The sequence below is a fragment of the Micropterus dolomieu genome, linkage group LG17, assembly GCF_021292245.1.
Source record: "Micropterus dolomieu isolate WLL.071019.BEF.003 ecotype Adirondacks linkage group LG17, ASM2129224v1, whole genome shotgun sequence".
In the NCBI taxonomy this organism is placed as follows: domain Eukaryota; kingdom Metazoa; phylum Chordata; class Actinopteri; order Centrarchiformes; family Centrarchidae; genus Micropterus; species Micropterus dolomieu.
In genome coordinates, this window is record NC_060166.1 from 8858563 (window position 1) to 8883487 (window position 24925).

The window sequence follows — 24925 nt, forward strand, 5'->3', positions numbered from 1 at the left end:
TCAGCAATGTAAGCACAGCTAAATGTACTGGATGATAATGAAATGGTTAGTGAGCTGGACTAAATATTATATCGAGATTGTGTCACACTTTATAACTTTATAGTTAGATTGCAGTAAGTAACTTTACTGTAGCGTTAGTGGATGGGTCAGTGTTATTGTCGCCGCTTTGTTGCATTATTGTATATTATGTGGGTCATGTTAGTTACAGCGACTCAGAGGTGGAGAAGCTGTGTACTTGAGTATTGCTTAAACGACAATAAATCTAAGGATAGTAATATGGGCCGCGTTAGTTGGTGAAGTAATGTAGAAAGCAAAACAACTTTGTGTCAGATAACATTAGCAACTGCTCGCCATTAGCCGGCGAGCTAACGTGACTTTCTCCATCACTCCAGCCTTTCTGACGTTAAGTGTTTTTACTTGACATCCTATGAATCTCTCTGGGTCCGAAAGGGTTAAGGGTAGGGTTAGGGTTAGGTAAAACTTTATTGTTGTTTTTATCCTTGCGTGGAGTTTTTGTTGTGCTGGGAGATGGTGGTTGGTGGTGTTAGTGGACTGCATGTCGTTAGCTGCGGTGTTGTCGCTGTAGCCTGAGAGATCCTTGGGAGCGCGCACAGAGCTGCATAATAGTGGCTGATGCAAGCAACAGAGAAAACAGGCATGTGCTAAATTTCTAAGTGAGGTTTGAGCCCATTGACTATAAGGCAGTGAAAATTTGATTTATTAATAAGTAAATTCATTGAAAAACTACATACGTGCCCCTTTAACAAGGTCATTGGGTGCAGCCTTGCCTCAGTACTAGCTCTGGTACAAAGTTTAATTGAACTATTCTCAAGTTCAGATAATTTAGATAATTCAGATTGTTTTACGTTCACAACTCATAAGATGAGTTTGAACCAAGTGGGAAGCTTCCGGTCAGAGAACTGATACGCAAGCCCCTTAAACTTGCAGTCTACCGAACGGCCAGCAGGGGGCTACTGTTTGCAAAAAGAAGTCTGGTTCCATTAATAATAATGGTAAAATGACCCTACTTCTCACCTCATTTATTACCTCAGTTAACACTTTCATAATGGGTTTATGGTCTCAATTGCTAGTTTCACGTCTAATTTAATACAACATGATGTTCATTTAGTAAATTATGGTCCCATTTAGAGGAAAATAGACCATAAAGCAGAGTATGCTTCAGGGCTGGATTATCTATGATTGACAAGTGGTTACCATGGCAACCTGTCAATCAGGCCAGAGTGACTCGTACCCACGGCACTGTGTAAGTTTAACCAACACCGTTGAAAAAGCTGTTCACTTCCTCTGGTGAGTACATTAAGTTTTAAGCCTGTTGTTCGCTAAACAAAATTGTCAGCCCTGTTAAAATGAAACATGAATTACAGATGCACATAGATAAGCAAGCTAGCTAGCCCCACACATGACCGTTAGCTCCACCGTCTCGTCCAAATATGGTCACGTCCGGGACCGCTGGTTGCAAAAACTCAACATGGCGGCGCCCTATTGGCCAAACTCGAGGGTTTAAAACGGCAGTCCACAAACAAAAGGGTGAGGTCACGATGACTACGTCCACTTCTTATATACAGTCTATGGTTTGAACTATTAATTTAACCTAATTTCAGTGCACTCACATTTGTAAGGCAGCAGGGAACTTGACAATGATTTACAGTGTATCAATAATGTTTTTTTTCTTATTTCCCATTTAGGTTACCAGCATTGTGTAATAACTAGGGCTGGATAACAAACATCAATATGTTACCACCTAAACTGTAAAGTAGTTTTTGCCTTTAGTCCATTTGTCCTCAGGTGAGATTTTGCAAGAAATTAGCAGGGTTACTGAAACTTTTGGATTAATGAATCTTTACCAAAACAGAGAAAACTCTTTTACTCTCTTAAATTGTGGCTTAATCAATTAATCAGTTAGTATTGGCAAATCTATTTGATTATTAATGAATTGTTTAAGCCCTTTATCAAGCAAAAAATATTTGCTGATTTCTGCTTCTCTGAAGATTTACAGCTTTTTTCTGTTTCATATCATTGGACATTGGAAATCTTTGGGTTCTATTGAATTGAAGATGTCATCTATGACTTGGAAACTGTTGTGGACTATTTTCAGTATTTTAAGTTCAATCAAATTCAATGAAAAGATTGCAATAATTTCCAAAAACAATCAATCGAAAAGAAATGTTGTACAGTCACCTCGTACTCGTACGTACCTTGTACGTTTTTTGTCTCACAGAAGTTAGCCACTGTAGTTTTAACAACAATGCCTGCTGAGCATAACTCAACGCAAGGTGATAGAGGGCCATTATATTAGATTTGGGAAAATGTAATATATAAATAAACATTTGTTACACAACTAAGTCTTGCATAAATAAGCCACGGTTACAGCAAAATTGCAACACAGATGGGTAGAGTATCTCTTGGTATTAGTGTAATTTGACCGAATAAAACCTATTCTGAGTCTTCTCTGGACATACGTGTCTTCTCTCGGCAGTGAGGAAAGAAGCGGCGAGCTCAGCTGACTTTTCCAGTAGTGATACTGCCACTGAGGGGCTCACAGGGTGGCCAAAGTCATCAAATTTCTACCTGTGCTGGGAGCAGTTTTAAAGAGTAATGCTGTACCCAGCTTGAGTTTCTATCTGCCTACTGGAAGACTTTGAAAAATGCAAGACAGTAAGTGTGAAGAATTGGGCCGAGCATTGGGAACTCGGGTATCGGCCATGTTGTTGAGAGAAGGACGAAGGGTCATTTTTCTAGCAATATAATAAACTGGTAAAGACGGGTGAGGGAGATAAAATGGCAAAAAAAAAAAGTCTACTTCCTATACCAAAAAATGCAAATCTGCAATTTTAACTGTCACTTTATACTTAAGACTGAGTCAGTGGCTAGATTAAACTAAAAGGCTTATTTCTTAATAATATCCAGTTTGAGGCGAATTTATCCAGACATGGCGTATAGCTTACGATATAAATCCGTAAGCTGTGTGTGAGTTGTGGCAGTCTTTACTGTAGCTGTAACCGTGCAGGTCAATGTTTTATTAATGCTGTCATTAATTTTTATGTGTTTGGATTGTGGTGTCCACATGTGGCTTTTATAGCCAGCTCCTCTCACTTTAAAATCGATGGTTATTAAACACCAAAAGCCACGGTGAAGTCAGTGTCCTCCTTTCTTGGTTACTTTACAGCTTTTTTATTTCTGTGTTTCGATCTTGCGTGATATTCTTCTGCTCCTTGGTTTCAAGTAGCGCTGCACTATACAGCAAAAACACATCACACAGCCATTATTTTGATTTTTGATTATGATTTGAGATATGATTCACGATTAGTGGGAATGGTCATTTTTGCATCACAATTGTCATGATGATGTGCCATTTGCTGGGCTCCGGACCAAACAAACATGTTTTCTTACATTGGGAGAAGGAGATTAGTAGGCCTCTCTGCAGCACAACTGTACTTCATTAAAATGCTGTTTTGTCACACATTTTACCTTTATCCAAAAATTGCAGCTTCTGTGATTTGGATATTGCCCTTTGCGATATTGTAATTTTGGTAATACTTCAATTAATTGTGCAACCCTAGTTTCCAGTAGTTGCTGTGTTTTATTCTTCCTCCCTTATCTTCCTTAATTGATCTTATTTTCTAATATATTCTCTCTCTTTCCTTTTCCTCATATTTTCCTCCTTTTCTTTTATCCTCTTGTCCTCTGATCCTGTATTTTGTCTTGTCCCCCCTTTCATCTCCTCTTTCTTCCTCTTGTTTCAGCCACTTTCTTTTCCTTTTCCTCTACCCTTCATCTACTTTCCTACTTTCCTTTTTTTCCTGCCCTCCCCCAATTTTCTTCTAACCTTTTTTCCTTCCTCCAACACACCAGTGACCTCTCTTATCTTCCTTTTCCTCTCCATCCTCCACTCTCACCACTCAGCTCTTCAATTCTCTCTCTGTCTGCTATCCATCACCTGCTCCTCCACCCCCTCTTCTCTACTTGGGACAGTCTGAAGTGTACCCCCCCATCCATCCACCTACCTGAACCACATGTTCTGAGTTATTACTCTCTAATCATCAGTGAGCCCAGAGCCAATCTACAACACACACACACACACACACACACACACACACACACACACACACACACACCCCTCCATATTTTGCAGGTGTGTATCCTTGGAGAGTAGAAAACCTATGTTCTGTTTGTAAATTTAAATCATCTTCATAAAAATAAGATTATTATGGGAGAAGCATTTTGAAATTCATTCAACCTTTATTTATACTCGAGAGATCAGGGCGACCCCGCAATTATAGTGACACTGAGTCAATTACAAAAACAGAGAAAGAAGAAAACAAAAACAAAGACAAATAATAACAGATAAAGGCAATACTACAATTAGCTACCTTTTCTGATTAGGGAAGATATAGATAAATTAAGTTAATTACAATGCAAAATGAATATAGTTGTGTTAAAATGTAATTTACTGATCAATAATACACTGGCAGGCTACTGAAAGACCTTAGCTTCAAATGACTCTCATTTTAATTTTGATTAGAGCCCATATCATCATGACCTGTTTTATTGTCAGAATGTTTCAGTGGAGATATTTACTGTTTTGTGATCATATAAAATTGTTTTAAAAAACATCTTAAGCCTGAAGAAAGTACTAAATACCTAAAATCTTTCTGAATAAAAATGGATACTTGACCTGACTTCGCAAAGCCTCATTGTTACTGTTGCTATGCAGTAAGTTTACAAAAATTTTTTTAAACAATAAGTCTCCAGTTTTATACAGAAGTAAACAAAAGCAGTCTCAGTTCCAGCCGGCTACTGTTGATTTTGCTAGCTTGGCTCCTTAAATTGGTTGAACACTAAAGCTAAATGTCTCAGGTCCTGAACAGCTGATGTTCCATGTAGAAGATGTGAAAATAAAGGAGCAGCATTGTTCGTGTATTGCAGTTTTGAGCTATTTCCTCCTAATAGTAATAGTAAAAGTAAAAAAAAATAATTGTGCTGACATAACCCTTGGATATTTGGGCTCCTACTATGGAAAAACAATCTTGGACAGGCAGCACAGGGGTTTGATTTATGCTTTAATGTCCATACTTTCAGACAGGATGTTTCACTTTTACAAGAGAAACAGTTTGAGGATGAGAACAAACATACACCACCTAATGTGAGTTTGGCTGGAGTTGCTGTAGTGTAAACTTCCCCAAACAAAATAATGAGCGGGACAGAGCTGCTAACCTTTGCATCTTGTTGAAGCAGAGAAACACATTTATGATTCCATTCGCTACACGTTTGCTCGTGTGTTTTTGGTTTTGGATCAACTAAAAAAGGACACCCTCCCCCAAACTCTTGAGATATTGAATAATGCTCTCATAAGAGCCCCATCATGCACCCTGCTTCAGCATGTGGGTTAAAATCCACAGCTTGACAGGCCTGCTGTGCTTAGTTACAGTTGCTAAGCTATGATTGGACAATCACTGTTCTTGGGTGTGGTGGTTCAAAAATAAATTTTACCTTTTGGCAGCTCTCATCCATTAATACTATATAAGTGTATGTTCTACTCAATGCGATCATGCCATAAGGTCAACTGCGCTGAATGATTCATTACCTACACTTATCAAACTGTCTGTCTTTTATTTCCTCTTCGCCTTTTATATTTCCTGCTCTCATTTTCCTTGTTCTTATCTCATACTTTCTCCTCTCCTCCTCCTCCTCTTCGCCTCATCACCACTCCTTCTCTGTCAGAGGGTTTGGATTCTCCCATTGCTTTTTCACCTCTCGTCTCCTCTCTTCTCCGCTGCTTGTTCATTTGTTGTGCTGTTTAGCTTGCGCAGGGCTGACATCAGTCACAAACTAATAATGCTATGTAGAAAAATGGATAAAGAGAGATTGTTATGTCTTTTTTTCTTTTTTTTTTACACTGAAGGAAAGAAATCTTGTTTAAAATGAGGGATGGATTGTGTGGGTAAAAAATGTATCCGTAAAATGAATACACACACATATGCAGAGGAACACTGCTTGTGTTTAACTATGTTATGTGGTCTATTTGTCCTCCAGGGTTAGGGTACCCGTATGTTCTGGAAGCTCCAGCCCAGGACTTTATCTCTGGTAAACAAGCAAACAAATAATAAAACGTCCATATCATTGACACTCTGCCTCTTCAACTACCAACTAGCTCACAATCTTCACACTCAACTCTGCTACAGCTGATACTGCTGCATTACTATTCCATCATTAATCTTTAATAAGTGGTCAATAAGTGTTGCTCTGACTTTATCAAGCGCTTGAGAAACCTCTCCCTCGCTTTGCGACATATTAATGTAGCCATCAGTTAAAGAAAAATTACACGGGTGGTCTCTGCAGACTCCAGCCGTGTGTGTGTGTGTGTGTGTGTGTGTGTGTGTGTGTGTCTGAGGGCAAAAGAAAAAGGGAAAAATAAAAGCCCATGCCAAAGTCTGATGATCCTGCACTTTGCAAATTGGCGCCCTCACAAACACACCCACACACACTCACCTTGTGGCTTCATATTAATCAACAGCCGACATGAAAAATATCTGTGTGCATATTATTCCCATTCCACTGTGTGTGTGTGTGTGTGTGCCAAAAAGACTAACTCTCCCAGCCTGGTCTTATTACCGCTAGCCTCGAGCACTAATGGAAAGTAATAAAGAGCTCTGAACATCTTAGTTTAGTGGTGTGTTTTGTGTGTGTGTGTGTGTGTGTGTGTGTGTGTACGTGATGGGGGATATGAATGGTTCTGATTAGGCAGTGCAAGCTGCAGACAAGCATGGTGATCGATATCTCCCTTCTGTCTTCTGCTCAAGAACAGACAAATGTGCCATGACCACACACACACACACACACACACACACACACACACACACACACACACACACACACACACACACACACACACACACACACACACACACACACAGTGAGACACACTGCACACAGTTGATGAAAAAACCTGTGTGTGTGTGTGTGTGTGTTCACATGCAACTTTTATAACAATATTTGTTTCTCCTGAGATTGATGGTGTGTTTGCCTAATTTTTCTGCCTGTATATGTATGAAAGCATACACACACCGTAAGTAACCTTATGTGTACTGTCCATATATGTAAGTGTGTGTGTGTGTGTGTGTGTGTGTGTGTGTGTGGCAGTCAATTTAAAGAAGACCAAATGTGTGTGCAATGGAAATGCTCTGAAATTGGTTACGCCAGGGTAGAAAAGTGTAAATCAGTGCACTTGTGAGTCTGCAGAGGACTGCAGAACGGAAGTGCTGACTCTGCTGCAGCGGAGATGGGTGTGTGCTTGTGTGTGGACAAAATAAAAAGAGAGTAAGAGAAGTAAATGGCTGTCGGGCGGAAATGGAAGGATGATTTAAAGGAGTAGGTGGTGGAAAACTTAATGCAGCCAGAAGGGAAGAGGGAGAAAAAAATAAAGAGAGAGGAAGGAGGGAAGGAAATAAAAGAAATAAAAGAAAGAGATGGCGGGGGAGTTGATAGCAAAGGTCTAGGGATTGGACGGATAAAATCAATTGAGATAGAATGAGAGAGGCAGAGAGAAAGAGAAGCAGTGCAGAGAGTTAGCAGCAGGTCCCTTGGCTTTTGGTTCACCAGGCTTTCATCCAGGAAATGAAATGACTTACCTCTCCCCTGTGTGATAGGGCTAAACACACACACACATACACAAAGAGAAACACATTTCCCAACGCATTTAAACCACTTGTACACAAGCGTACTCACCCACACTTATGTTGATGGTCTGCTATTGTCATCATTAGTACCACCATCTGCCTGTCTTGACTCTGCATATGTGTCTGTGTGTCAGTAGTGTGTCCATAGTGTGTGTTTCAATGGAAAACTCATGCTGCTGCTTTCTCAGTCATCTCCGGCCTCAGTGTTGATGCAGAGCTAATTTTGTTCATCATCACTGTGATCTTTGCCAGCGTTTGACTGTTGCTTAATTGAGAGTCATAAAACAGAAGAAGCATTAGTTCAAACATTTAGTCCCACTGAGAGGCATTTCAAATGTCAAGTAAATGCACGTTTTAGCTCATAGAAGTTTATTTTAAATGGGAACTATGCAACTGGCCGGTACTGTGGCTGCCATACATGTCAGAAAATAAGTAACAAGAATTTTCAGGACAGAGATGCTATAGGGCTTTGAGTTAATTTAAGAGCAGCATAACATTTCCCTGGTTTATCAATCACACAGCACAGACGAGTTTGGTTTTCAAATGTAAAACCACCAGTCAACACATATTTTGGTCACAATTCATTAAAGAAAACAATTGCATGGGGTCTTAATTTAAAATGTTTGTTTATGTAAAAAATGTATTAATGAATTGTGTAAAACAATGTTGACCATCCACAAAAGCTCTCATTAATCAAGAGCTGTACTTCTTGTTGTACTTGCGCCTTTTTAGTCTCCTGACCACTGCATGTCACACTCACCTATTCCATCGGGTGCAATTTGGGGTTCAGGATCTTGTCCAAGGACACTCCGCTATTCAAACTGGTGGAGTGGGGGATTGAACCCTGGCCTTCTGATTAGTGGATGACCCGCTCTACCTCCTGAGCCACAGCCGCTGCCTGTACTCATTTGCTGCCTTATCGATCTCTAACTTCACTTCCTGTTTCATTATTGATTCATTTCAAACCATTGGTTCCAGGAGAGGAGGTTGCCATGACAGCAAATGTTGGGGTCACACTCGCAGAAACCAGGAGTCAGCGTGTGATTGGATGGCTCTGTAGGTTCACAAACTCTGATGAAGGGGAGGAATGACCTCATGGAGGGAGAGAGAAATATATCCAAATGCCCTAAGACCCTACAGCACCCATTAGAGTTGATGTTAGGACCATAGTATTGATTATTAAATGTGTGTGTGTGTGTGTGTGTGTGCTGGATTGAAGATGAAAAGCTGTATCGGTGGACGAGTTAAAGTTGCTGGAAAAACGTCAGTGCTCAGACTCGAGACAGGCACAGAAAAGCTCTGTTATAAGGCTCCCAGCTTTCACTCACATGCTGATGCCAGTATTTCTTGCTCGAGTAATGTGAAGGTGATGGCAAAAAGAGATTAAAATTGTTATAGCACATCTATGTGTTTGTGAATTTAGGGTTTGGTTCCATTTTGGATCCAGTTCCAAGTTGGTAAAATGCACCAAATCTAAAAATTGTCTTGGGAAATCCCTACTCTCCCTTGTTGTCCATTACTGTAGCTAAATAGTTTACATACAGATGGAAGACAAATAAAAGGGAAAAACCACCATAAAATAACTTAACAGCTTCTCTGCTTCTTGTCATACATTCTTCATTTCTGAACTGTACTGGAAGGATGAACACCAGTCGACCAAAGGTCTTCTGTTGTTTAGCGTGTTGATGATGTGCATGTGCACATGTGTACATGTCAGTAGAGCAGCAGCAGGAGCAGCAGCAGCTTCAGCCTGTGTCCACACAATTTGCACTGGGTTATCCTGACCCTAACCGTTCCAGTTCAGCCCCAATCCAAATCCAGTTAAATACTAGATAACTATGATCACAAAGTGGATCATGAAATTCTACATTGACCGTATCCCAGTTCAGACTCCTTGGGCTAAAACATGGTAGTACAGTTATACTTTACCCCTGTAGGAGACCTATTCTTAACCCTTACTGTGCATTCAGTCCAAACGCAAATTTAATCCTCGCAGGGTTTTATCGCTGGACGGCTGCTGAGTGTTCACACAACGTGAGAATGCGAATAAACAAAACCTGCAATTTCTACTGCTGTATGAATCCAAAGTAAACTTTTTGCTTTGATTTAATTGCAATAAACAGATCAAACTGATGCCGAAATAACTACAATATGATGCCGATTTGTTAAACATGAATTCGTGGTTTGTCAGGTCTGTCAGCAAGACAGCAGGACAACAACTTTTTCTGCTGTTTATTTTCTAAATGGAGTTCGGAGCGATGAGGGCTATGCTATGCCAACTTGTTCACAATAAAGTACAACAATAGCTGGAATAAAGTAACAGACACGTATTTTCTGAACTCACCAGATAGTTCAACTTCCTCGCTTTCTTTTCTCCAAGGGATGTCCAGTTTTGTCTGGTTTTTATATAAGTATGAAGTTGTAGTATCACAGAGCTCTGGGTGCCCACTGACGCTAACAACAACAGTGGAACTGGAAACAGAGTAGCTCGCTGCCGAGAAGTGCAAGTGAAGATAAATCAACGTTTTAATCCCCAAAATTCAAAAAAATGTAATTAAAATTCATTTAATAAAAGCAGTTAACTCTGAACTTCTCACACAGGTAAACGGCATAGTTGTCAGAGCAGAATCCAGTCCGACTACGGGTGTTTATATGCCCAATAGCTGCAGCGCTGCCCGGTCTATGTCCTCCACACCTCCCCGTAGCTCAGTAGCTATCTGTTGGACATGTGGAGATTTACTCCCCTGCTCTGACTGGTCCTCTCCAAACAGTACTCTGAAGCTGCCGAGGATATGATCTCAACACTGATAGGCTGTCGTGACAGAGCGTCATGCAACTTTCTCGAGTCCCTTCGCGTCGCCGGCAGCGGGTCCTACGCACCACCTGACAGGCAATCGTCTTTGCATTGATTTCATATGTCAGTTAGAGGCGACTATTCAAGACACACAGAATCGTGTCGCTCCAAAACTACCATAGACAAGTTGTTTTAGGGTTTGGTGACTGCAAAGGACACAGCACAGGACATGAATTGCTTAATTGTATTATGCTGAACACGTCTGCATTGCTTTTTTGACACTCATCCATCTGTGTATACTGCTGTCTACCATAGATGGGGTTCATTTAGACACCAGTGATTCCAAAATATATATTGTGCAGCCCCATATTAATGCTTAAACAGCAAACTCACAAGTTTGATTACAAAGTGCTGTGATATTGATCTTTAGGATGACTGTGTGGGAAATGCCTCCTGCTATCCTGAATCCCTACCTGCTGACTGAGAGAACATGAAAACTAGTTGGCAAATGAACAGATGTCAAAATAGACATCTTAAAGCAATGAGTAATTTGTTGAAACATCCAGATTCTGCCACTGCAAGTAAGTAGTACAAATGGTTCAAGATCACTTGTATTAAAAGGTTATGGTTACAAAATCCACTTTAATATAAATAATCATCAATAAGATCCAGTTTAAAACTACTTGAGGGAACGCATTTGAAACATGACAGGTGCTGTTGGTGAAGGGGTACTTGTTGTGTGTCGTCAGATGAAAAAGGAAAACCACTCAACTAGAAAACCGTAACATGGCAAAATATGGTGGGATCAATTATCACCGTGTGTTGACAGGCTCCAGATGTGGGGTGTTTTTAGAAGTGGAGTTAGGAACTGAGCAAGTAGTAGTTTCAGCCTCCAGTGGACGCTGTATCAGGACAAAATACTTTGTGGGTTGCACCATGAGAACAAGGCTGCACACACGGCTGAAACAACAGCATTTTTCAGATGTTGTATATTTTGTAGGATTAAAAGCTTCTGGGCACAACAACAACTTCAACTCTGTATTACAAGGAGGATATTTGTGGCATCCTCTACGTACAACAAGTGTCCACTTACTGTCTGCAGGATTGAATATAACACAGTTATAGTTCCAAATTGCAATGCAAGATTATGAGCTAAACCTGATGCAGAGAAAGTCACAAGGAACAGATGACATAAACTCAACTTCATGAACCAAATCTAAAGGAATTTTAAATTTTAAAGATGATACAAAGTAACAAAGTACCAAACATATGGACAACATTTTTTTTAATAAGGAACCTCAACTGACCTTAGACTCAGACTTTCTTCTTAGATGTTGAGCAGATTAACGTCTCTGCCAAAAGTCCTGATCCAAAACAAAGTTTTTGAACAAATCATAGCTTTGAAACATTTCTAACAAGTCCACTTGATTTCTTCTTTCTACCCTGCACTACAATTAAATGCAGAAAAATATAGCAGTTGAGTGTGAGGGTTTTTGTATTACTCCCTTAAGAAACGTTAAACATACATCACACACTCTCCGGAAGCGATAATAGAGGGATGCAGAAGCTGTTTTTGCATAATAACTTTTTGTGATTGTGCTGGCCTGTTCGTGTGTGTGTGTGTGTGTGTGTGTGTGTGTGTGTGGTGTGTGTGCGCGCACATACACCATTACACTTCATTAAGCAGACATTGTGCTGCAGCCATAAGAAGGGTGTCACAGCCATCGTTCGAGCAAACAGAGTGATTGAGTGCGAGACGAGACGCTTTGCCTGCTCGCCAGGGATCAACGCCGTTACAACACATTTACATAAACATCACCGCCTTTTACATCTCATTAGCATAGAGAACACATCAACATGAAAGAAGGAGCGGAGGAGGGATAGATAGATAGATTAATGAATGGATCGGAGGGGAAGTAAGAACGAAAAGCTACAGTTATAGTGTGCTGAGGGAATGGAGATGGCCATATTAAGTACCAGAGGAAACATTTACAGATGCATTGTTGGTTTTATTACAATTCTTTTCTGTCTTTAGGGCCCAATTTGTCTTGTAAGATTTTGCTCTTTTCTTCTTGCACTTATCTTCAGGGTCTTTACCTGCAGATGCACATTCACAAACATTTCCAAAATAAGTTTATTTCAATAGAATCACAGTGATCAGTTGAGCTAAATCCACACTAAGCGTTTGTGTATTTATCAACTTTAGTCAACTTTGATTGATTCACTGACCAATTGCAAACCCTGCTGAAAGTGCTGAATCTGAGGGAACTGAGAGCCAGAGTCTAGAACAGTGTACAAACCCGAAAGTATAAACTTCTCCACCAAAAAGGCATAGTTTTCAGACAGGAATCTAGAAATGACCCCTTGAATATATATTTTTTGTCCAGTTATCAAGCATGCTAGAGTGGCGAACTATTGTGTCAGTTTAGCGGTAGGAAGTTAAAGACTAGAATGCATGTTTCTAGTTAGAGTAGCTAACCCCCATTATAAAGAGCGGCTAACCTTATTTAACACAAGCTACAATAACAGCCATTCAATCTGACTGTTGGATGTCTTTTGTGCGGACATTTTTCTAAATGGTCTGGTCACATTTTGTCAGGGGAGTGTTTATTTCTATTTGTACAAGTCGAATCTTCTTTACCATTGGGCAAAAGTGAGTTCTCTCTCCTCCTCTGTTATTTAAGCCAAAGAACAACTGAACCAATGAGACAAATACACAAATGTAGTTAAAGCACATACGATTGTCTTCAAAGCACCAAAAAATCTGAAGCTTCAAACAAAGTGTGCAGTGTAAAGTCAACATTAACTGCTATACTTTGTTTTTTGTTGTTGAAATGTGCTCTACAAATAAATCTTACCTTGCCTATATTCTAACTGGTTAATTGCATATCAAACTTCCACTTTGTTCATTTACACTTTTGCTTCTGGTGCTAGAACTGAACTAAATCGGCCTGAAACATTGTTACAGGGAGTGTTATCCAGTGCAGATGTTGGCTAATATGGGCATGAAAACCACTACTAAGTAGTGAGAGAAAGAGTGGAATGAAATGAAAATAATCGTTTTAAATATATTGACACCAAATACAAGCTATCCAATTTTGTAATTTAAAATGTGTGGCATCCGCAAATAAAAACCTTTCACTTATCCCTTTGTTCTGTACTGTACATACACTATATACTGTTCTACACCCCACCCCTGCCTCTGTCGTTCAGTTACTATTTAAAAAGCAGAAGAGCTGAATGGTCAGATTTGCCTATCTGTAATATTTCTAATCTAATTAAGATGGTGGTTTCAGGCACAGCCAAGCATTTCTAATTGAATCTCTCCCATAGGCATGAAGCTACGTAATGAATGTGGGAGCACATACACACAAAGTGGGGATAGGCCTCATTGGCATGACTGCACAAAATTGAGGCATTAATGGTAGGCTGTTTTACCCTTTACACCCACATATAGCTGCCACCTTGCATAACAAATGAGGGAGTGATTTGAATAATTGGGGTTTATGTGGTAGCGGGGAATCTGCACCAGAGGTGATTTTCCTCTAAGATGTGCGTGTGTGTGTGTGTGTGTGTGTTCACTCTGCCCACCTCCCTGCCCTCATTTTCAGCATAATCACACAAGAGTTAAACCGATATGGTGGTTGATTGATCGCTACGTTAGTTTCTGTAGTTTACTTTATTTTGTGCTAATAGACCTCTTTTCAAGACTGTGTTGGAATGTACAGACTGTACACCTATTAACACAGTTAACACTGCTATCATTGTTATTAGTTCATAGAGTTTGGTGATATTATGTAACCCCCAGCTTAGCTCCACCCAACGTCAACCTGACTAGAAGTTTAATTAGAGTAATTTAAAATACCTGTGTGGGTGTGCAGGGCCTTTTAAAAAAAGTGTTCTCATTACGTGAACAAATGATGAATTCATTATGTATAAATAATTTCAGAGCACAGATCTGTGCTGAATCGATATCGATTTTTTTAATATACACACACGCGCGCGCACACACACGCACGCAATCACACACACACGCACACACAGTTTCTTAATGCCAGGCCAAGGAACTGGATGTGCTGTGTATCCCAGGCAACCTCAATTAGTCTCAGCTGGTATGTGGTCATCATGTGTCTTGCTGAGGAGAGAGTGAGCAAGCGGGCAAGCAAGAATGAAAAGAAAAGAGAGCGAGAGCAAAAAATGCAAAAAAATAATGTATGGAAAAGAGGAGTGGAAGGCAGCAGATAAGGAGAGAGAGAGAGAGAGAGAGAGAGGAGCAGTAAAGTCAGAGGTTGAATGTTAGCAGAAAGCAGAAGAAGGTGGAGAAAGGGAGAGAGGGATGATTGGATCAGGGAGGGGAGAGATGAAAGGGGAGAGTGGTGCAGTGGGTGAGTCAGAAGGCAATGAGAGTGATTGGGAACTAGCATGCTGCTTATTGCATGCCATGAAGAATAAAGTCAGCAACCAGTCTGCAGCCCCCCCCCCCCCCCCCCCCCCTTTCTCTCTTTCTCTCTCTCTGTGTGACACTGTGTGTGTGTGTGTGTGTGTGTGCACTGCAGAAAAAGCTGTTAAGCAATAACCACACAGACAGAGCTAACTAAATTACATTTCCAAAAAGACAAGATTACACTTGCTGCTAGACAGACACACACACACACACGCTTACACTCCATGTTTCGCAGTACAAAGAAATCATGTCTGCATACATGCATGCTCTCAGATGCAAACACACACACAAAAACTTACATTGACTAGTGTTGATGACAGAAGGGGGTCCAAGAACACAGACGGCTCGTGGGTGAAATGACGCACAAGCGCTCACACACACACATGCTCAAACACATAAATCTAAATATAAACATGTATGAAGATTGTTTCTCAGAATTGTCACATAACTGTCTGTGGAGTGATAGAAAAGCAAAGTCAAATAGATGAGTGAGTGTGTGTGTATGGATGTGATTGTCACAGCTTTTGCCAGCACGTGTGTGTTAGACAGCTACTGAAGGTGTTGATTGGGCAATGTGTGTCTTTCAATCCCTGCAGCATTTGTCGTTCACCTCCTGCCCTCTCTTTCTCGCTTTCTGTGTCTTTCCCTCTTCCCCCGTCTGTCAGTCAAACAGAGGTGTCAGTCAAGCCTTGACTTTCAAAATGTATTTGTTGTATTGTGTTTTTTTTTTTTTTTCTGAAGATGTGTTTTCAGTTCCAAAATGTTTTTTCTGAGGTATTTTTGTACATTTTAGCCACTTACTATTAAATATAATACACAAGTCTCTGGTAAATCTTTGGCTTTGGTGCTCCATGCTAACACTTTTAAACACTTCTTTAATACGCAAAAATCTGTTATGATGCCTTTAACCTGTCATCACTCAAAATAGTCGTAATTTGCCAAATAATACTAATAGTTGGACACCTGGCTCCACATAATATTTACAGGCATAAGGCGTTTTGAACGTGTGTATTATTTTCTCATTGACGACTGGGCTTACTTCAGTAAAAACAAATATCTGGCACATGTGCCATGTGCTGCAGATCTAGAGGCCGTTTTAAAAGATTTTAGTGGATTGTGCAGCCTTGGTAAAGGTATGTACTCTCCAGGGGTCGCTTTCACACCTGTATATCAGTTTAATTTCCAGACCGAGGGGGAAGAACAAGAAGATCCTTTGTTTACTTCTAGTTCTGGTCTGTTTTAGGACGAGGTCGGTTTGAATAATTGTGCATCTATTATGTGTGTGTACCTAAGAGAGATATTATATCAAGAAACGATTTATGTCTCTGGAACACAGTTACCACAGTGGATTCAGTGCAAACATGTAGAACAGCTCATATCATTATAAAGTAAAGCCTATGTGCGTATTATTTTTTATTTTGCATCATCTTTTGTCACATGTGAAGAGAGCAGACCTAGAAGGGCCTGTAGCCCAAGATGAAGCAGCAGCTGAGCTTATCCTTTTTGGCTTGTGGCTTTGTCGAGAGAACATGTGCAGCTGGAATGAGGAGTAAGTGGAGGGGTGTTTGCTGAGTGGAGAAGGATGCCAAGGAACATGGTAAACCCTCCTCTTTTCTGCCATATTACTTGACTTAAAGGCTCAGTTTCCTCAAAAACACCAGATGAAAAGATTCTGGAGAGGCGTCAAGGATAGCCAGCCTAAACAGAAAACCTTCTTTTGGCCATCTTGTTCTTCCTAAAGAAAATACTTGGCACATTTTAAAAAAGGTGTGGAGGGGTACCCTTGGGTAAAATGAAATACAAATTAAATTTAGACTATTAAAAATAGTCTGAGCATTACATAAACATTAGTTCTATATGCCAGAGATCAAAGAAGAAACGTGTGTGTGTGTGTGTGTGTGTGTGTGTGTTAGGGGCACCCCACTGCTCCCAAGTGTCATTTCCCTGCAGAGGTGAGAAGGGAAAAGGGGACAGGCCTGGAAGAGGGGAGGAGAGCAGGGAAGGGAGGCAGGGGAGGAGAGAGAAAAATCTGGTGTGAGAAAGAGGCATTAGGAATTATGATGTGTGCGTGAACGTCCTAATGAGTCACCATTAAATGAATGTTTTGTTCCAGCTATTAGTCACAATTAGAAACTGTGTGTGCATGTCTCGTACCGAGTGTGACAGTGTATTAGCTGTTCCTGTTGCTTCCAGGTGAGTATAGGTATATGTGTGTGTGTGTTTGTATGTTTTGTGCTTTGCTTTGTAGTGCCTCTGTTTTCTGACTTTTGTGTTGTGCAGTAGAGTAGTCCATTTTGTCTTCAGCCTCTTGCCCCATGGCATTGTAGGTAATATAACAGAAGGTGATGACACAGTCTGTCAGTATCTGTCATAACATAGTGTTTTGTCATAACCTCTGCTGGATATACGTAGTTCGCGCTGGTAAAGATCAATGTTCTTTTTTGTTTTTGAGGTCATATAACTTTCCTGACATTTGGCTTCAACCTTAAGCACTATCACTTCCGTTTAGGAGTATCTAGCCTTGTTTAGGCTTTTATTTGTCGCTAGTGAATGGTTTTGTTTATGGGGCTTCCGTCTTTGAAAATAACTGTGCAACATACAGCACTGTGCAAGAGTTTTAGGCAGGTATGGAAAGCATGCTGTAAAGTAAGAATGCTTTCAAAAATAGACTTCTTCATAGATTATACACTTAAGGAACAAAAATACTGGGACACCTACACATTACTTTTATGACATCCCATTCTAAATCCATAGGCATTAATGTGAAAAACAACCCCTACCAAATGTATTGGGACAGGAGTGTCCTGGTACTTTGTCCATATTTTGGATCTATCAATTAACAAAATGAAAAGTCAATGACTTTTGAATTTTTAATTTATCAGATATTTGGTGTAACCATCCTTTGCCTTCAAAACAGCATAAAAGTTTCTCGGAACACTTGCTGCTTCTCTCTCTTCATGTAATCCCAGACAGGCTCACTGATATTAAGATCAGACCTCTGTAGGGCCACACCATCACTTCCAGGCTGAAGATCATTCTTTATGACTTTTGCTGTATGTTTGGTGGTGTTGTCATGCTGCAGAATACATTTGGGGACAGTCTGATGCCTCCCTGATGGTACTGAACGGACCTGCCTGTACGTCTCAGCATTGAGGATAACATTAATTCTGACCAAATCCCTAACTCTGTTTGCAGAAATACAGTCCCACACATGCAAGGAACCTCCACCATGCTTCACTGTTGCCTGCAGACACTCCTTTGGCAAACAAAGTGCTTTCTGCTACAGCCAGATAATTCACAGTCCCTGTGTTTTCGTGCATAGTTGACTCACTTCGCCTTGTTTCCATGTCGGAGGTATGGCTTTTCAGCCCCAAGTCTTCCATGCCGGCCACTTCCGATCAGACTTCTCCAGACAGTAGATAGGTGTACCAGTGTCCCACTGTTTTCTGCTGATGGCACTGCTGGACATATTTAGCAAAGGGAAGTAAGCATGATCTTTCACCTGCTGCAGTAGGTTTTCTTGGCTGACAACTATGTCTACAGTCCTCAGCGTTGCCAATTTATTTGTACTTCTTCTAAAGAGCTTGAACGGCACTTCTGAAAACCCCTCTCTGCCTTGAAATGTCTGCTTGGGAGAGACCTTGCTGATGCAGCATAACTACTTCCTCTTTAGCTGAGTTTGGCTGTTCCTCACCCAGTTGTATTCCTCCTGCAGCTGTTTCTGTATCAGTCAATGATTGTGTTTCAACCTGCATATTGAGTTGGTGATCATGAGCACCTGTTTGTTATAATTGTTTAATCATATACCTGACAATATCCCTACAGAATCCCTGACTTCGTGCAAATGTAAAAGAATTGATGCTGTTTTGAAGGCAAAGGGTGGTCACACCAAAAATTTATTTGATTTAGATTTTTCTTCTGTTCACTCACTTTGTATTTTGTTAATCGATAAATATAAACTCTGTTTTGAACGCATTCTTACCATACAGCATACATTTTTTCCACACCTGCCTAAAACTTGCACAGTACTGTATGTCTCTAGCAACAATGTCCCAGTTTCTGTGAATTATCCGTAATCAACACTGTACTGTTGACGGCGTGAAAAATTTCCCTTTAATTGATATCAGACATAGTTCTTTCCAGGAACCTTCCAGGAAATTATTAGAAAATCACTCATCCGTAAATAAAAGGAAAAGGCATTACCCAAATTGCCAAGCTCCTTCATTCCTAAAGTTTCTTTGTTTTCAGTGTCTGCGTGTCTGCACTTTAGATCGATCTCTTCGTTCATCCAGCAGCACACATCAGACACCAATAAATACATCTGGGGGTAAATTATAGATTTCACCATTTTCAAAATTGCATTTAGTTACCTGTGGGGGTTACTTCTGCTACTGATAAACAAAGCAAAACAGGATTCAGGATTGAGTGGATTATTGGACAGACAGCAGTAATTCAAAAGCTGCAGCAACTGTTACTGGCAAATGTTGCCAAGGATTAAATACTGTTAGCATTTTTAAACCTCTGTCCCAATTTCTGGGTAAAGTAGTTTTAGTGCATATTCAGTGTTTTTGTGGTCGCTAACACATCATGTTGTGTTCCTGCCATCCGTCTAGTCTGCACGGTTCGCTGTCAGAAGTTCCTGATCTCGCGGGTCGGGGAGGACTGGATCTTCCTCATCCTGCTGGGACTCCTCATGGCCCTGGTCAGCTGGGTGATGGACTTCTGCATCGCCATCTGTCTACAAGGTGAGGCGCGAAGGGATGGAGGGATGTGATTTTGTACCTACTGGTTGGGGCGTGAACAGTGTAGACAAACAAGGAGGAATTATGAGGAGTGATTTCAGAGGTAAAGGAGGAATTGTTAGAAACAAACCGAGAGGGAGTTATTTATAATAGATGATAGGATGCACAGGTGGGAAGCATCCAGATAGGGAGGGAGTGGGGAAACAAAGTCTCTCCTGTCCAAAATAAAACCAGGAAAGAAATACACATAATCCATGTAGAATTTATATTTGTACTCACACATACAATGCACTGTATAGCTTATCCAAAATCTGAATGGTTCAATGACAAAACAATTAAGAGACAATTAGATTATAAAAAGCAATATATGTTTTTGTATTAGACACATTCACTGCACCCCGGAAATGCATAATGTGTCTTCAATCCAAGTGGATAATGTACAGTATTGTTATGAAACAGGTTCAGGTGTGCTGAGGAAGTTTCAGAGACTGATGAAGACTTACACAGCATTGTTTAATGAGCCTCGACCGAGGAGATACAGTGCCAGCAACATCTGAAGGATACTTCCTATCTAGGGACATTAATCCTTCCTAGACCTGTGTCCAAATATAGTTATTGTTCACCTCTCTATACATGTTTGAGGATTCTATTGGTTCAAATAAAGACACTATGCTTACCTAAGTTAACCTAAGTCACGTTGTGTGTCATTCAAGCCACATGCAACACTTTCTACATTGAGCCGGTCAGTCTGTCTGTAATGAAACAAAATAAAGATGATGTCACCCTTGGGTTACCTAGCAAATGGATAGCAGTGCATTCTTATCAATACATGCAGACCAAGCAGGCAGAGAGGAGAGACAGAGTCTGTTGTGGACAGTCACAAGGCTTACTTTAGTTTGAAGTTGCCCTTCTCATGACTTGGTGAAAATGTGTGTCACAGTGCCTCTAACATTCCCTCCCAATGATGTATATAACATTTTGACTTGTGATGTCATAGATAGAATTAAGAGAGCTGCAGCTCCCTCTGATTTATTTCATTGAGCTGGAGAGAAATATATGAGCCATCCAATATTTTTTATTACAGTGATTTCTGGAAGACAGTAAAAGTCTGTTTACTTGCCTTTTTTTCCTGCATAACATTGCCAATGGAAATTCTGGATGATCAGACCCAACAGGCGATTGTAAATGTAAATAGAGAGACTGTACACAGGATTGAGCCATGGGTACAACCACTGGAAAGTGGTGCAGAAGATATCAATGTGTTGCTGTTGGTTAGAGGCCACAGTATGTTTGAAAAATGAAATCGAGATGGTTGAGGAAGGATTTGAGAAGTTAGATGAACAAGTGACAGACAAAAGGAGGAATACAGGAAGCAGACAGCAAGGGATTAAAGACAGAAAGAAGGAGTTTAGGTGGATCAAAGGATGGCAGGAGGGATGGATGGAAGGCCTCTTATGGCAGCAGTCATCTGCCTGCAAGGTGGATGCAGGAAACTGAGGGAGGAGATGCTGTGAATGAGGGATTTAGCAGTAAGTCAACTCCAGGAAGAGGAAAGTAGAAGTCTTAAAATGCCTGAAAGAAGTTGTGAGAGCTGATCTGAAACCTCACGGGACCAGCTCTAATTCAAATGGATTTTTCAGGCTCTGTGTGTGTGTGTGTGTTTGTGTGTGTGTGTGTGTGTGTGTTGTGCTGCACTCTCAAGCAGAAGCTAACCTGGTCTTGTCAGTTCCAGTTATGGTGTACAGTTCTTTTAATTGGATCCAGAACATGACTAACCACCTGTCCTGAAGACAGACTGACTTTAAATGACTTTTATGACAGCTCTCCTGGATGTACATTTAGCCGTGTGTGTGTGTGTGTGTGTGTGCGCACAGTACAGTTTGTCCTCACGATATCTTTACTGTAAATGTAAATGCACACACTCTTTCTGACTGTGTGTATTTTCTGTGTATCTGTGCTGCGGTGTGCTTTATTTGTCTTCCCTTGTTTTTTGTGTGCGTGTCCACAGCACAGAAGTGGATGTACGGAGGTCTGGACAGCAACGTATTTCTGCAGTATCTGGCCTGGGTCACCTACCCCGTAGTCCTCATTACCTTCTCTGCCGGCTTCACCCAGATTCTTGCCCCCCAGGCTGTCGGTACGACCAGCACACACAAAGCAGAACATACACACAGAGCAAATAGATAAACCACACATACAACACACAGAACACTGAAGACACTTCAAGAAGGGGCACATTAAAGTACATTGTATTGTGCATATTACAGTAGTGCTAAATAAAATGTTAATTAACTGATTATACTATTGGCAGAAAATTAATCAAACATTTGATAATCAATGAATCGCACACAAAAACTTCACAAGTATTTGCTGGTTTTAGCTTCTCAAATGTATCATTGTTTATTGAATATTTTGGGGTTTTGACTGTTGGTCAGACCACAATGGGATTTTTGAGCATGTTCAGTACCTATGTATTCCGGAAAAATAAGCAATTAGGTAAGTGATGGAAAAATAATTATTAGATGGCTCTATATTATAAATAAATGTTAGTTTCAGCCCTATATGACTGTACTTCAGCAACAAAGATGCTTTCATATGTATAGTATTAAGATTTGACAAGTGAATTTAATAGTGAATTTAGATGCTATCAAGCCCCAGCCCTATAAAAACAAGAAGTTACTCTATAATCAGTATAACAAATCCAGGTTTTTGCAATATTTGCATTCGCAGTGAAGTAAAATTAAACACACCAAATGGTGTGTGGTAGTGAGTTGGAGGTCCCAAATGCAGGACATGAATACAGGCAGGTATAGTTCACAAAGTTTAATCAACAAAAGCCGAGCACACTTACTTAAGAGTAGCTGAGTCCAGGAAATCCAAAATAATCACTGTACAAACAACCAGGCAATCCAACGGAAAATCCAAAAGGGGAATAATCCAGAAATCAGGGGAACAGTCAGGACACAACGAGACAGAGCATGACAAGCTACAATGAGCGGACGCAGACTGAAGGAAACACAGGCAATATATACACACACAGGACTAATGAGCAGGGAGGGAACCAACTGGTGAAAGACATGAGGGACTAATCAGAACAAGCTAGACACAAACACCAGACACTGACTGTTACAAAATAAACCAGGAAGTAAAGCTTGCAACAACAGACCAGGACCAACCATAAATACAGAACACAAACTAAACACAGAATGAAACAAGCGGACTGAAAAACTAATAATAAAACTAATAAATAATAATAACACCAGATAACAGAATAAGACAAGAACTAAGGCAGGCACAGATCAAAACCAAAAGACAGGCAACAGTAAATAAACTAGCACCAGCAGGGTTTTTCCTGGCTCAGAATGGGCCTTTGGGGCACCCCGAAAGCGACAGGAAGCATGATCAGTACGCGTACAGTAAAGGCAATGAGTTGCCTTATGACCGAAATCTATGCATTTTCTTATAATTTCTGACCATTTGATAAACAAAATATATTTACAACCTGGATGAGTAAAGGTACAAATTAGTGTATTAATAAATATTATAACATAATAGTATAATGTTAGTATAATGTATTTACAGGTTACACTTGATTTAGATTATCTGCCTACAGATTAATTAGTTTATTAGTTGAGATTCAGCTGTTCCACAAATAAAACCTTTCTCTGATATTAGCCTACACCACTGTGGTTAGGGTTTGATTAATGCTAATGTTTGTATATTCATTATAATTTCAGATAATAGTACAGGCTCCTATAGCTTACCATTAGTAGCCTATAATATTAATTCCAGCTGGACAAAACAGCAGTTTAATTTTTGTGGGTTGTTTCCAGTCATTAAATTATTGTGCAAGAAAAATGCTCTACATGGTGTTAAGTCTCACTTGTTTATACAAAGTACTAAGTTGTCAGTAATAAAAAACGTGCATAGAGAACAACAAGTGCAACATTTTTAAAGTTTGCTGTGATGCCTCAACCTTGTTTTAATATCCTGCCTATTCCAGGCTGTGATTGGTCGGTTCACGAAAAGTGATTTTGACAAGCAACTAGCGCACACGGCTGCATGAAAATTTCCCGACCACCAGTCTCCCTGCGGAAATTGGTGGATCAGGCAGGAGAGAACAGGGACAGTTGAGCGTCTCATAGTGCCCAGAAAACCTGATTTAGAGAGGGCAGAGGAGAGTCCTGGTGCCGGTACGCCAGTAAAATGTAAAACTGACTGAGTTTGATAAATGGACATTAAAACACATTCGGAGAATATTTGAAACGCTTTTTTTTTTCTCTTTTCATTCTGGCGCTGGTGATTTTCCTTTGGCACTCACTAAAACCTCTTTGGGGGGCACCAAAAATTTCTCTATGCAGGAAAAACCCTGACCAGGCAGACTGACACAAGACAACAGACAGACAGGACTGAAACCCAAAACACAACAGACTAAATAACAGATGCAGAACTGACTAAATAACAAAACTGGCAGAGAAATAAACTAAACAGATCAGACACACAGTGTGACACTGATAGCTTTTCTAAAAATGTTTTCGTCTGTCTGTCACTTGAGCTGCCATATTGATAGTGCCGCCCTGTATTGTAATGAATAATGAATTCCTAAACACTTGCAATAACTAATACCACTGCGACACGCTGTAATTCCCCTCTGCGCCTAAAGGCTCTGCTTCTTCCCCAGGGAGGATCAGACGAGGGAAGGAGAGAAATCCTCCACAAGTTCTGTGCACAAGTCAAAGCCGTAGTAAATCTAAAATGCAGGTTAGGCTTGTCTGAATTCAGCGCAGTACTCCAGGTGCTTGAAGTCATTTCTGCTGCAGGAATAGCGGAGACTTTCCTGTCACTCTGAATAAACGAGGCTAAAGAGACGGGTGAGCTCCTGAGAATGTGAGATATCCTCTTCTATTAGTGAGACACACCTCCTTTTTCTCTTTCACTCATCACCTCACTGAATCACTGTTTTACACCGTGTTGTGTGGGGGACACATTTCTTTTGAATGTTTATTCATCTTAATATGAAAAAGAAGCCGAACACCTGTCACATTAACAAACGCTGTAATGCCAGACAAATGAACACACGTTATATCATAAATTGGTACTTCAGAGGCAGCAATACGCAGGGAAACAAACATAAAGACCAAACAGCTGGATGCAGCAATGTCCTACATGGGGAATACAGAATGGAACATTGGAAAGAATCAAAACAATTATTTTAAAATTTGGGGGGCTTGAAGCTGGCATTGTGGTT

General features: G+C 40.4%; 1 protein-coding gene and 1 long non-coding RNA gene across 6 annotated transcripts in view; one reads left to right on the forward strand and one right to left on the reverse strand.

The window, feature by feature from the left end:
- The window catches only part of clcn2c (chloride channel 2c), a 176932-nt gene that overhangs the window by 67859 nt on the left and 84148 nt on the right, over positions 1–24925 (forward strand). For 3 of the 5 annotated variants that reach the window (XM_046073718.1, XM_046073720.1, XM_046073719.1), the window contains 2 exons: positions 19549–19680; positions 21686–21814. In XM_046073718.1, the coding sequence (XP_045929674.1) occupies positions 19549–19680; positions 21686–21814 (261 nt within the window). Of the gene's footprint in view, positions 1–19548; positions 19681–21685; positions 21815–24420; positions 24549–24925 lie in introns of those variants that run through there. The other 2 variants (XM_046073722.1, XM_046073723.1) reach the window with 2 other exon arrangements.
- LOC123985818 lies at positions 5713–8571 on the reverse strand. Its single transcript, XR_006828753.1, has 3 exons — positions 8458–8571; positions 7747–7962; positions 5713–5859 (listed from the first exon to the last, which is right to left on the reverse strand). It is a non-coding gene; the product is annotated as an uncharacterized LOC123985818 (long non-coding RNA).